The sequence below is a fragment of the Equus przewalskii genome, chromosome 26 (assembly GCF_037783145.1).
Source record: "Equus przewalskii isolate Varuska chromosome 26, EquPr2, whole genome shotgun sequence".
NCBI lineage: Eukaryota > Metazoa > Chordata > Mammalia > Perissodactyla > Equidae > Equus > Equus przewalskii.
Window position 1 is genome coordinate 10,014,559 of NC_091856.1, and position 14,243 is coordinate 10,028,801.

A 14,243-nucleotide genomic window follows, 5' to 3' on the forward strand; every position below is an offset into this window, starting at 1 on the left:
CCACACACATCTATTTCCCTCCTAATATTTTTATTCTTTTTTTTCCTTTTATAGAATTAAAATTCACCCACTTCACTCACCTCTCACCCCCTGCCTCTGGCGACCCCCAGTCTTTTCTCTGTATCTATGAGCTTGGATTTTTTGGTGGTGATTGTTGTTGAGATTCCAGGTGTAAGTGAGATCATATGGTATTTGTCTTTCTCTGTCTGACGTTTCATTTAGCATAGTGCCCTCAAGGTCCATTCATGTTGTTGCAAATGGCAAGGTTTCCTTCTTTTTTGTGGCTGAATAATATTCCATTGTGTATATATATATTCACCAAATTTTTTTTATTCATTTATCCATCAATGGATACTTGGGTTGTCTCATGTCTTTGCTGTTGTAAATAATGTTGCGATGAACATGAGGGTGCATATATCTTTCAAGTTAGTGTGTTTCCTTCAGATGAATACCCAGAAGTGGAATTGTGGATCATATGGTAGTTCTGTTTTTAATCTTTTGAGCAGTCTCCACACTGTTTTCCACCGTGGCTGCTCCAGTTTACATTCTCACCAGTAGTGCCCAAGGGATCCCTTTCCTCCACATCCTAGCAAACACTTGTTATTTCTTGTCTTTTTGATAATAGCCATTCTAACAAGTGTGAGATAATATCTCACTGTGATTTTGATTTGTATTTCCCTGATGATTAGGGATGTTGAATATCATTTCATGTAACTGTGGGCCATCTACATGTCTTCTGTGGAAAAATGTCTATTCAGATCCTCTGCCTATTTTTTAATTGTTTGGTTTCTTTTTATTGAGTTGTGTGAGGTTTTTATACATTTTGGATATTAACCCCTTATCAGATAATGATTTGCAAATATTTTCTCCCATTCAGTAGGTTGCCTTTTCATTTTTTTGATGGTTTCACTTGTGGTGCAGAAGTAGTCCCATTTGTTTATTTTTGCTTTTGTTGTCTTTGCTTTTGGTGTCAAATCTAAAAAATTATCACCAAGACTGATGTCAGAGAGCTTACTGCCTGTGTTTCCTTCAGGAGTTTTATGGTTTCAGGTCTTACGTTTTTGTCTTTAAATCATTTTGAGTTAATTTTTGTGTATGGCTTAAGATGATGGTCCAGTGTCATTATTTTGCCTGTGGCTCCCCAGTTTTCCCAGCCCCATTTGTTGAAAAGGCCGTCTTTTCCCCATTGTATGTTCTTGTCTCCTTTGTCATAAATTAATTAACCATATTTGCATGGGTTTATTTCTGGGCTCCTTATTCTGTTCCATTGATCTGTGTGTCTGTTTTTATACCAAAACCGTACTGTTTTGATTACTATAGCTTTGTAATATAGTGTGAAATCAGGGAGCGTGGTTCCTCCAGCTTTGTTCTTTCTCAAGATTGCTTTAGCTATTCAGGGTCTTGTGGTTCCACACAAATTTTAGGATTGTTTGTTCTGTTTCTTTGAAAAATACCATTGCAGTTTTGATAGGGATTGCACTGAATCTGTAGGTTGCTTTGGGTAGTGTGGACATTTTAACAGTATTGAGTCTTCAATCCATGATCACAGGATGTCTTTCCATTTATTTGTATCTTCTTCAGTTTCTTTCAAGAATGTCATAGTTTTCAGTATACAGGTCTTTCACCTGCTTGGTTCAGTTTATTCCTAGGTATTATATTGTTTTTGATGCAATTTTTTAAGTGGGTTTTTTGAAAGTTTCTCTTTCTGATAGTTTATTAGTGTATAGAAACACAATACATTTTTGTATATTGATCTTGCAGCCCACAACTTTACTGAATTTGTTTATTCTAACAGTTTGTTGATGGAGTCTTTAGAGTTTTTTTTATGTATAAGACCATGTCATCTGCAAATAGTGACAGTTTTACTTCCTCCTCTCTCATTTGGGTGCCTTTTGTTTCTTTTTCTTGCCTAATTGCTCTGGCTAGGACTTCCAGTACTATGTTGAATAAAAGTGGTGAGTGAGCAGCCTTGTCATGTTCCTGATCTTAGAGGAAAAGCTTTCAGCTTTCAACTGTTGAGTATAATGTTAGCTGTGGGCTTGTCATATATGACCTTTGTTATGTCCAGGTGCATTCCCTCTCTGCCCACTTTGTTGAGAATTTGTATCATGATAGATTTTGAATTTTGTCTAATGCTTTTTCTGCATCTGTTGAGATCATGTGATCTTTATCGTATGTTTTGTTAATGTGATGTGTCATTGATTTGTGGATGTCAAACCATCCTTGTGTCACTAAAATGAATCCCACTTGATCATGGTGTATGTTCCTTTCAATGTATTGTTGAATTTGGTTTGCTCATATTTTGTCAAGGATTTTTGCATCTGTGTTCATCAGGACTGTAATTTTTTTTTTTCCTGAGGAAGATTCACCCTGAGCTAATATCCTCTTTTTTTGGCTTGAGGAAGATTAGCCCTGAGCTAACTTCTGTTCCAGTCTTCCTCTACTATTTGTGTGGGTTGCCACCTCAACATGGCTGACAAGTGGTGTAGGTCTGCACCTGGGATCTGAACCCATGAACCCAGGCTCCCAAAGTGGGGTACGTGGAACTTTAACCACTATGCCACAGGGCTGGCTCCTTGGCCTGTAATTTTATTTTTTTGTGGCATCCTTCTCTGGTTTTGGTATTGGCAAATTCTTGCCTTGTAAAATGAGTTAGGAAGTGTTCCCTCCTCTTGTATTTCTTGGAAGAGTTTGAGAATGATTTACCAATCATTTTAACTCTTTGAATGTTTCGTAGAATTCACCGGTGAAGCCTTCTGGTCCTGGCCTTCTGCTGCTGGGAGGTTTTTGATTACTGATTCAGCCTCCTTACTAGTTACCAGTCTGTTCAGATTTTCTCTTTCTTCTTGTTTCAGTCTTGTGGGTTGTATGTTTCTAGTAGTTTATCCATTTCTTCTGTGTTGTTCAATTTGGTGGCCTGTAATTGTTCATAGTATTCTCCTGGGATCCTTTGTATTTCTGTGGTATCAGTTATAACATCTTCTTCCTTTCTGATTTTATTCGTTTGAGTCCTCTCTCTTTTTTTCTTGGTGGGTCTAGCTAAAGGTTTGTCAGTTTTACCTTTCAAAGGACCAGCTCTTAGTTTCATTGATCTTTTTTATTGTCTCTTTAGTCTTTATTTCATTTATTTCCACTCTGATCTTTATTTTCTTCCATCTTCTAACTTTGGGCTTTGTTTCTTCTTTTTCTAGTTCCTTGAGATGTAAAGTTAGGTTATTTGAGATTTTTTTTCTTGTTTTTTTTGGAGGCATTTATTGCTGTGAACTTCCCTCTTATGACTGCTTTTGCTACTTTCCATAAGTTTTAGTTTATTTCCATTTTTAATTTTTTTTCCAAGGTATTTTTTATTTCTTTTTTGATTTCTCACAATAATATTATGCAATGAAAAATAGTATAGGAAATTGTGCAGTCATGGCTTCCAGGGTTTTATTTGTACCTAGGTCTTAACACTAACAGAGCATGTCAGTTGTGACAGAAACATGTTTATTCTATCTTGTTTTTTAATTTTTTTCTTCATAAATTTACAGATATTTCTCCTATACTTCATCCTAGGCATGTTCTCAGAATATTTCTCTACTTTAATAAGAGATTCCTTAACTAAATATAAATTAGCAAAGAACACAAAGTAAGCTTGTTTTGAAAATTAATTGTAAGCTTTCTGGCAACTAAAATAAAGGAAAAATAACATACTCCTAGTTCTGATTATAAGAAGCATACAGTTGTATTAAAAAGATGGTCTGTGATCCTTTTTTATTAAAGTTGTTTCAAAACCTTGTTTAAAAGTAGGTAAGTTATAGGTAAAGGTTATGTTACTCAATTTTATGTGATTATCAGGAAATAATTCCTTTACAGATGTTTAGATAATTTAAATATGGTTCTCAGGCAGGATTTGTGTTTCATCATACCATTTGTAGAATAAGTTTGGAACAGTTAAGTTTTTTTAAAACTCCAGCTTCTAACATTTCTTCTATTAAATGTTGAATTTATTAGCCATTATCTGTAACTGTTAATAGTTGAAGGACCTCATTTAGCCACATGTGCCTGCTTTATGATGCAGAGGAAAGTCAGGAGACCTTAAAAAACACTGAAGAAATTAAAAAAAAAGCAGAAGAAAAATATGAAGTATTGGAGAATAAAATGAAAAATGCAGAAGCTGAAAGAGAGAAAGAACTGAAGGATGCTCAGAAAAAACTGGATTGTGCCAAAACGAAAGCAGATGCTTCTAGCAAGAAAATGAAAGAAAAACAACAGGTAATGACCTTTCTTGAAATGGAACCAATCTAAACGTGGTAGAGCATCATTGGTTGGCCTTGTTCATCACAAAATCTAAAAGCAAGGTATACTTCTTTAGGAAATAAATTATGCATCTTATAAGTCAGATTAAAATATCCTCTTCTCTGAAAACCCTATAATTGAGTGTCATGTGATTGTGAATATGACTTGCCTTGGCTTGCTAATTTTATTTTAAAGAAAGAGCAAAGTTGCCTTTTCCTAAATGCTTCATTCGAGTGTGGACCAAAGCTCATAGCACATAGTGGGGCTACATGTAATATCAGAGATTCAGTGTTGACACTTCTATTTGGTGATCGTATGTGTGAAGATTAACTCTGAAAGAATGATGTGAGATGAAGCATGTTGTATTTATAAAGTGCCATTCAATTGTAGACTGGGGGTTTTGGATTATATCTTTTGGATAGTGCTAACTAGAATTTGAATGCAGTTTTTTTCTGTCTCCAAAGACTATGCTCTGAATCACTGTTCTACTTTTCCTCATAGTTTTTCTTTTAACTGACCTTATGATTCTGTCATTAAATAGCTGCACAAAGTATTTTCTAATGAACTAAAGGCTATAATGGTAAAGAAGAAAATTGAGAAATTAATTTTTTTGACATTGAATAATTGTGTTTAAAAAAAGGCTTTACCTCTGCTCATTTATCTGTTATATAGAATTGTACATTATTTCTCCTATAGGAATAAAAGAATAAAGGGAATAGTTTATGCAAAGTTCTTTGAAACCATAAAAATTGTACATGCATTTGTCATCATTTTTTTTTAAGTATAGGAAAATAAATTTCCTTTCCTCTCCTTTCTTATGGGGAAGCAGCTTACATGTGTTTTTGATAGTTGAGTAACTAAGCTCTGAGTCTTGCATGAGGATTTTATTGACTGTGTTGACATGTCCTTATTTATTTTTCAGTAGTTAATAACCTTTTGAATGCCCAGATACTGTGTTTCTTATAGGAAGTTGAAGCTATCACTCTGGAGCTGGAAGAGCTCAAGAGAGAGCATGCATCCTATAAACAACAGCTCGAAGCTGTAAATGAAGCTATCAAATCCTATGAAGGTCAGATTGAAGTAATGGCAGCTGAGGTGGCTAAAAATAAGGTAAGATTTACTTATGGTTTTGGAGAAATTAGAAATGTTAATCTACTTATGAAATGTTGACTTGAACATGTTTGACTTTAGAGGTCTCGGTCTGTTAACTTTTATTATGATAATGATTGCCAATCCACAAAGAATCTTGAAATAATATTACTAATTTTTCTAGTCCAGGTCTACTCAGAAGACAAAAACTGCACCGTAGTTTGAACAGGCAAAATTTAAATAAAAAAGTATTAACTGTAACAGGCGTTTAGAATGATGCGGGATTGATCGCCAAGGGGTAAATAGAACTCTAAAGAATATAGGAGCAATGGATACAGGGAACAGCCCTTATTACCTGTAGGGCTGAAGCAGGGCACCCATGGAAGGGACAAATCTGGAAAACAGCCCCATTCTACCTGCAGGGCTGAGAACCTGATATATATAGTTGAAGACATAACTGTGGCCTGTGGGTGGTGAAGTTTCCTGGAATGCCAGGGGAAATTGTCCATAGGGAAGTGCCACATGGGCAGCACTTGTTGAGAAATAGCTTTCTGGAATGCCAGGGGAAGCCATGCAAGCTGCTAGCCATTGCACATGACAAGCTTACTTTTGAGAAAAACACATCAAGACCAGGAGGTTAAGTCCCTTTGTTCTGCAGTGTCCCTGCAGCATCCTTTATTGCTGAGGCTTAATATTGTTGCAGCTGGTGAGTGAGAAATGTTCTGATATCAGAAGCAGGGCTATGAAGGGTAGATTTAGGGGTCAGGGGGTCTCAAACGTTATGAAGACATTCTGTTACCTGCAAATTAATGTTGTGGTATGTCTTTGTCAGAGATTGTCCCTCATGAATATTGGATATCTCGGGTGTCCTCTTGTCCCTTTCTGTGATTTTGACCTTGAATCCTGTTTTATTTCATGTTATTTCTACTCCTTTCTTTTTTTTAAATTTTTAAAAATTTTCCTGAGGAAGATTAGCCCCGAGCTAACATCTGCCACCAATCCTCCTCTTTTTGCTGAGGAAGATTGGCCCTGAGCTAATATCTGTGCCCATCTTCCTCTACTTTATATGTGGGACGCCTACCACAGCATGGCTTGACAAGCAATGCTAGGTCCGCAGCTACAATCCGAACTACTGAACCCTGGGCCACCGAAGCAGAACATGCAGACTTAACCACTGTGTCACTGGGCTGGCCCCCTCCTTTTTGTTTAATTGAGATATAATTGACATAAAATGTTATGTTAGTTCCAGGTGTACAATATAATGACTTGATGTTTGTGTATATTGTGAAATGATAACCACAACAGTCTCGTTAACATCTGTCACCATGCATAGTTCAACATCGTTTTTCTTGTCATGAGAACTTTTGAGATCTACTCTTAGCAACTTTCAAATATGCAATACAGTATTAATAACTATAGTTACCATGCTGTACAAAATGTCCCTACTTTTGTTTGTGATGTAACTTTCATTTTTTCAGTTTTCTGTTATGTTACTACAGATTCTGTTTTTATAACTAAGTATCATTGATTTGTGTGTTAACTAAATGTATGTAGCTTTTAACAGGAGAGTTCTACCCATTTATCTACATTGTGGTAAAGAGTGTTTTTGCCTTGCTTTTGTCATCTACATTTTCTGTCATATTTTTCCCTTAAAATGATTGTTTTAATCCATGTGGCGTGCAGTGGTTTGGAAAATAAGTCTTTCCTCTTGATTCTGTTCATGGTGAAATTCAAGTTTTTTAACATTGTTTATCAAATACAATTTTTTAACTACTCCTTTTTGAAGATAAGGGATCAAAAAGCTTCTTAGCTTTGAGTTGCTGATTGAATTTTCTCCAGTTTCTGTTCAGTTTCTAGTTTTCCTCTAAAGTAAATTTTGGTTTTTAAAAATATTTTTCGTTTCCTTCTGATTGGTTGTCTTTTAATCTCATATTTATTTCGTCTCATTCCTCCATATTTTCTCTGTCTTTCATGGACATCATAGTGTAGAATTTTTAAAAATTAGGTACTGTGTTTCTAAAGAGAAATGTGAAAATAAAATAAGCTACTCCTTCCTTAATCTAAATAAAGATAAAATCAAGACATATATATTTCTATCAAGAGGATATCCATTTTTCTTTATGGAAACTGTAAAATGGATCACTTAGTTTTTAAAGATTATTGTTTTGGGCTCTACATCCTAAATTGTTTCCCTTGGCTGATATGAGTGCCTGAGGACACTCCCAGGGAATTAAGAAAGGAAGCTGCCTACTAACTAATTAGGCTCAGATAAGCAAAACTAAAATTTCATTTCTACTCAATCTTAAGTAACAAATTTCTCGTGGTTCTTCTTACCATTGTAAAAAACATTAAAACACCCACAATGGCAATGCAATCTTTAAATTCTAGCATGAGAGAATCTTCGTCAGATACAGTGTTAGTAATAAACCTGTGTCTGTTATTATTTCCTTTGGTTAATGTCACCAGAGTATTTAACACTTTCTTTTCTTCTTCTTGAAAAGTTTTAAAAAGGGACCGGCCCTGTGGCTGAGTGGTTAAGTTCACGCTCTCTGCTTCAGTGGCCCGGGGTTCGGATCCTGGGCGCAGACATGGCACCGCTCATTAGGCCATGTTGAGGCGGTGTCCCACATGCCAGATCTAGAAGGATGCACCAGTAAAATATACAACTATGTACTGGGGGGATTTGGGGAGAAAAAAGCAGAAAAAAAAAGAAGATTGGCAATAGTTGTTAGCTCAGGTGCCAATCTTTAAAAAAAAAAAAGTTTTAAAAAGCCTGAAATATCTTTGAGTTTTTTAGATGAATGTCATGATTTATCATTCTTCTGCAAAAGACCTCTAAAGACACAAGTTAAACATTATAAGGAAATTAAAGAGAATTATTAAAGAGAAAGAATGTACTCTTAGAACACATTCAATAACCTAATCATAATGTCAAGTATTCTTTATTACTCACAATTATCTTGTTTTCTAATGAGCATGCCTAAAAAATTCCCAACTTTTTACTGGTGCTTTTAATCACATAATAGAGATCTATTCTTCCTCAGTCTTTTTTAGCAGGTTGTTCTCCTACTTTGTTCCCCCCCCCAAATCTAAGTTGAGCTTGGTCTTTTTGTCTTTAGATGTTTGTGTGAGTTTGTGACCATATCTTTACCAGAAGAACTTTTAAGATCTAGGATGAAGCAGAGGCTGTTGGGGTAGGGGGAGGGAGATAGAAATACTAGCTGTAATTACCACTTTGGAGGTTGCGTAGCTTCTACCTTGAGAGGTAGGGAGATAGTCAAAGTCAGAGCAAGAAGTTTTTATTTGTCACAGATGTATCTCTTCAAAGACGTTTCTGTTCTTTTTTGATTCTCTATTTTGACCCCAGTGCTAGAACCAAACACTGACCTTCCATTGCCACTGGTAAAGTCCTATGGCTTAACGTTTATAAAAGGGAAAAAGCAAATCCCAGCCTACCTTACTTCTACCCCTGTTCTTTGCTCCTCTTAATATTGTCATTTGGAGGAGGTATGTCAGATTATCTTCTTGTTGACTCCCCAGAAATAACACTTTGTGAGAGACATCACAGGTCAGGTTCCAGCAGTCCCTCCTCCCCTTGATTGATGCCAGCCAAACTGTAGCCAGTAGAAACTTGGTTGCTTCAAGCATGAAAACTGCATCCCATCCCTTTTTTCTAGTGGTAATACAGGTTTTCTCCCATGTGAAAATTCACTGGTCATTTTAAAGGAGATATAAAATGTAGAGTTAGGTCATCATCTGCCTGCAATCACGTTGCCACCTTGCCCAGAAGTCTGTTAGATGATCTTTTAGTAAACTAAAAATATTTCCATATTACCTTGCTGTATATTGTCTTCTAATTTGTTTCAGGAATCAGTAAAGAAAGCTCAAGAAGAGGTGACCAAGCAAAAGGAAGTGATAACAGCCCAAGACAATGTAGTTAAAGCTAAATATGCAGAAGTGGCAAAATATAAAGAGCAAAACAATGATTCTCAGCTTAAAATTAAGGAACTAGACCACAACATCAGCAAACATAAACGAGAAGCTGAAGATGCTGCTGCAAAGGCACGTTTCCATTCATTTTTACGCTTAATCAGATTTTTGCTGCTGGGTCATTGAAATATTCCAGTAAACTGCTTGATGAAGAACTTAGTATAAATGGCAGAACTACTGTGTAACATAATTTTGAGGCTTACAGTTATGTTGACTGCTTCTCGGCAATGCTCATTTTCACCAAATGGCACAAATATCTTTTAAATTTACTTTCAGGTATTCCTATCTATAAGATGTTTTTACCAAATATTTAGTGGTCTCCCATGGAAATGACTGTTTTTTGTCCCTAAATGTTCATAGAAATAATTACTAATGTATTAGTAATAATATACATATTCTTTACCTTATTTCAAATTGAATTTGAAGAACTCACAGAAATATATACAGGCAACTTGTAAAATAAGGACGTAATTGGCTTCTGGATGTTCTTAGAGGATTAGTACAGTCAACTGCTTGGCAAAACATTAGATTTCAAATGAGGCTGCAGCAATGATCTTTTTGAGGTTATCCTACAGTTTTTTGGTCTCTTGAAAGTTTCTTCCTTTCATGTATCACAATGCCTTAAGTACTTTCTGCTTTTGCAGAAATTCATTGCTTGGTTAAGAGACTGCATCCATGTGGTCTTAATACTTCAGCCGTCATGTTTTCTTACAGGTGCATAACAGTTTGGTACCTTTTAAATCTTTTTTAGCATCATAAGAGTATAGGAGATTTAACTTTATAAAGATCAGAACATACAAAACAGTATCCTCACCCTCTGAAAAAGCCATGAGTGCTTTTTCAGGTGTTCATTACTTGGTTTAAAAAACATTTTTATGGCCACATCATACAATCCTAATATTTTATTAGTATTGATTTCCCACTAGTGTTAGTGGACTTATTGACATATTACCAATGATAATATTACTGTTAATAGTTTTTTGCCAATTGAAAATGCTAGTGTTGGTGATTGCTAAGGGATTTTGTTTACAGTTAAGGAAGTAAAAAGAGGGATTTGTAAATGGAACTGCTAAAAAGTCAAAGATTCATTGAAATACGTAGTTTATCAAATATTTATTATGTATGGACTACTGTCAGATACTATGGCAAGCACTATAGATAGAAGAATGAGCAACGTGTACACAGAGTGACTTCATAGAACTTATAGGTCAGCAGGAAGGATAGACTAGGAAGGATCATTTTACGTTGGAGCCTAGAGGTGAGACAATAGCCATGGAATTAATAAACAAATTGACAAGGGTTACATTCTACCAGTTACAACCAACCTTAAACAATTCGAGTAGAGGAAAGTCTTCCTGAAGTGATTTAAATTTTTTAATCAGTTGTATTATATGAAGAAGTATTTTACTTTGCCTTGTCAAAAGAGAGAGGCGAGGGGATGGACTCAAACTTTGGGGCAATTTTTTACTTAGATTATAATTCTGAGTAGAATTATTAGATATCAGTCAGGATTAGGCTTCCACAAATTTTACCAAATCTAAGATGTAAGTAATCCTATAAGAATTTTAATTTTCACAAGTTCTTTTTTGAAGCAGTAGATTGAATTTGGTCAAATCTGGAGCCTCAGGTGACTTATATTTCATTCTACTGGAGATGTTTTACATATACTTTGTAAAAATTTCTCTGAGTTGGCTCTTATTCTAATGCTGAAGTAATAGGAAGATCTTTTTCTATACTATCCCTTATTTCTTGAGCCTATCCTCCAGATAAAAATATTCATACTTATTCAAATTCATACTTAAACTTTTTCAAATGAATCATTGTGGGGTTTTTCTCCAAAATATTTGATTTAAAATTAATAAATATTTTAAGAAACTGGATTTTAAATGTAAGTTTGTAAGCAGTGATAGATCCTTCTATTATATGTGGCTAGGTGTCCAAAATGTTGAAAGATAATGACTGGATTAATGCAGAGAAACACCTCTTTGGGCAACCCAATAGTGCATATGATTTCAAAACTAACAACCCAAAAGAAGCTGGTCAGAGACTTCAGAAGCTGCAAGAAATGAAGGAGAAACTAGGAAGAAATGTCAACATGAGAGCTATGAACGTACTGACAGAAGCTGAAGAGCGAGTGAGTCTTGTTCCTGTGACTGTCCACCTTAGAACATGAGTAGCGTTGATGGCTATATGACCACTGCGATAGTTGTTAGTCATCCTTTTGCTTGATGCCCTTGATAATTGTTTTCTTTTTCTCTCTTTTCAGTTCTTTCTTTTCTTACTTCATTCTTTTTGCGTCACAGCTTGTTTATGTATTCTGTAGTACGTTGGATAACCTTTCCACTGTCTTTGTCCTTTGCCATACCCGTGTTCTGCTCTTCTTATTCTTGGTGTAAATAAAAGAAACACTTTTTAATCATGTTAACTCCTCACATTTCTATCATTTCTTTCACTTGCCTTGAAATGCTTTGAAAAATAGGGTATCCTGCTGTCTGCCTCCTCACTGGTCACTCCGTGACTACTGTCTTCCTTTTGACTCTACTGTGTACTGGAATCATTATATAAGTAATGACTAAGACTGTTCTATACATAACCGCTGTTTTACTAATCTGTCAATCCAGCAGCATCTTCTCTGTTTTAATGCTCTCAGTTACTTGATAATGTTATCTATCTCCCCTACCCTGACGGAACTTTGAGTCTGCTGTGTCACTAGAAAAATCCAAAGGGGAAAGCAGTCCCTCTTCCTCCCCAGAGGAAATAGCAGTCTGAGTCATTTTATATTATGCCCTATACCGTCTTTAATTCTGCAAAATTCTATTTGAATTTGCATAATAGAGTTAATGAGAGCTCTGTAAAAGTGATAGTACTTATGAGCTCAATTACTTTTAAGAAATTTTGCTGTAATGAGTTTTTTAAACTGTTATTGATGTTAGTATCTACACAGGATCTGTATTATATTAGATACCAAACAGGCTAATAATGCATGTGTTGTGATCTCTATAAAATGTTCTCCATTAAAGCTTTGCAGTATGTGGCATATTTGTGTAAGGAAATGCATAACATCGTGAGACTTGTTCACTTTTACTTGTTTGCTTTTATTAGATAATGATAACTGGTTCTGTTATTTTTTAAAAGGAATTCACCAACTCTCATCTGCTTACCAGAGACGAAAGCTCTATTGTTGATCCGCAGATGGCCTTTCGTTTTACTTTTTGTTGTATTTTGTGTGTCCCCGCATAAGAAACTACATGGAATTATGCAAAGAATAATATAAAAATGTGAAAGGAGGTTTTATGAGCTTGGCCATAAAGGAGAAGGGACAGCAAGGAAGCTGGAAGACTGGCTCGAGTTTTTAAGAGAGAATTTGAAGCCTCCTTGAAATGTCAGGCTTTGAGGAGAAATGAGTTAAGAGGATTTTTAGAAAGTCCTCCTGCCTCTCATTGTATAATTATTCCTCTTCAGCCTCCTTCAAATTTTTTTTCAGTAAATTTCTACGTTAACCAGGGAAGGTCACTCTGAAGATGTGATGTTTGAGCTGAAACTTATGAGGCACCGGTTATGTCAGATAGGGAGAAGGAGCATTTTGGGAAGAAAAAATTTGGGGGGAACTGAAAAAAGACCATGTGGCTGCAGCCTCGGGAGGAGGCTGATGCCAGAATGTCACAGATACATAAGGATAAGTATGTAGGACTTGTACATCATGGTGAAGAATTGAAATTTTATTTGTGTCACTGCTAAGATTGACCTTAAGAAGAAAGCATGTGGGGCTACTTTTGAGTTTACGTATGACACATTTTCCTTTTTGCCTTGTCTGCTAGGAGGACAAGGGAATGTTAGAGGAGGCAGAATATTTCAGGAGCTTATCTCCGTTAAGTTTTCAACTACAGTAATTGAATTTTACATAGAAGTGATATATTTACTTGCCTTGTAATTTGATTTACATTATAACTCTTAATGCAGTATATCTTTTTGGTAAGTAAGAGAATATATATTATATATAAAAATAATGAAACCTCTTTATTCCTAATTGTAGAATATCAAGAAAATTTTATGTTTTCCCAATTAAGTATGCTTTTTATCTTATTAGTATAATGACTTGACAAAGAAGAAGAGAATTGTAGAAAATGACAAATCTAAAATCCTTGCAACTATAGAGGACCTTGACAGAAAGAAGAACCAAGCCCTCAATATTGCTTGGCAAAAGGTATTTGAGCTGAAACTATAATCATTTGGTCTGTATGAGGCAAGGAGGAGAAACATTGTCAATAGATTTGTACTCTGAAGGTGAATTTGAAATGGCTGATTTGTGTTTGACTGAGGCACATACTCACGCCTTAATTAAAACCTCATAGACTTTTAAATGTGTTTTGTCCTTTTGGACTTGGCTACTTCCCATTCGCAAAGCTAAGTTTGAGTCACTCCATCATATTCTTGTACTCTACATCTCTGGTTCCTAAGTTATATTAAATTCCACCTTTCTAGATTTCGCCATTTTTCATTCTTGTTTGCCAGGTCTGTGTGACCTTTAAAGAGGATACCATTTGTCCTCTTTCCTTCCCATGACATCATAGGCTCTTACTTTTGGAAGAAACCCTAGTACTGTCCGATATCTGCTATACCTCACTCACCCTCTGCTGGAAACTGGAAGCAATCTCATTTTCACACTGGAGAAGCTCTGATTGTTGGAAAACCTCTCCCAATCACCCCTTCAGTTCTAACCTCCTTGGTTTCTCTTTCCCAACTCAGGTCAAATATTAGTTCTAAGAACATTTCCAGGTAGCAAGACTGGTGTATTCTTTACCACTTACAAATTATTCATTGCACTTCAGAATTCATAAGTATTATGCATTCTGTAGGTTTTTAGCAAAGCATTTTGTACATGTTAGCTT

The 14,243-nt window shown here is 35.5% G+C and overlaps 1 protein-coding gene across 2 annotated transcripts in view; it reads left to right on the forward strand.

Annotated features, from left to right (window-relative positions):
- The window catches only part of SMC2 (structural maintenance of chromosomes 2), a 48,386-nt gene that overhangs the window by 23,719 nt on the left and 10,424 nt on the right, over positions 1–14,243 (forward strand). For both annotated transcript variants that reach the window (XM_008525753.2, XM_008525755.2), the window contains exons 18-22: positions 4,058–4,251; positions 5,242–5,385; positions 9,232–9,426; positions 11,288–11,488; positions 13,442–13,558. In XM_008525753.2, coding sequence (XP_008523975.2) covers positions 4,058–4,251; positions 5,242–5,385; positions 9,232–9,426; positions 11,288–11,488; positions 13,442–13,558 — 851 coding nt within the window. The remainder of the gene's footprint in view (positions 1–4,057; positions 4,252–5,241; positions 5,386–9,231; positions 9,427–11,287; positions 11,489–13,441; positions 13,559–14,243) is intronic.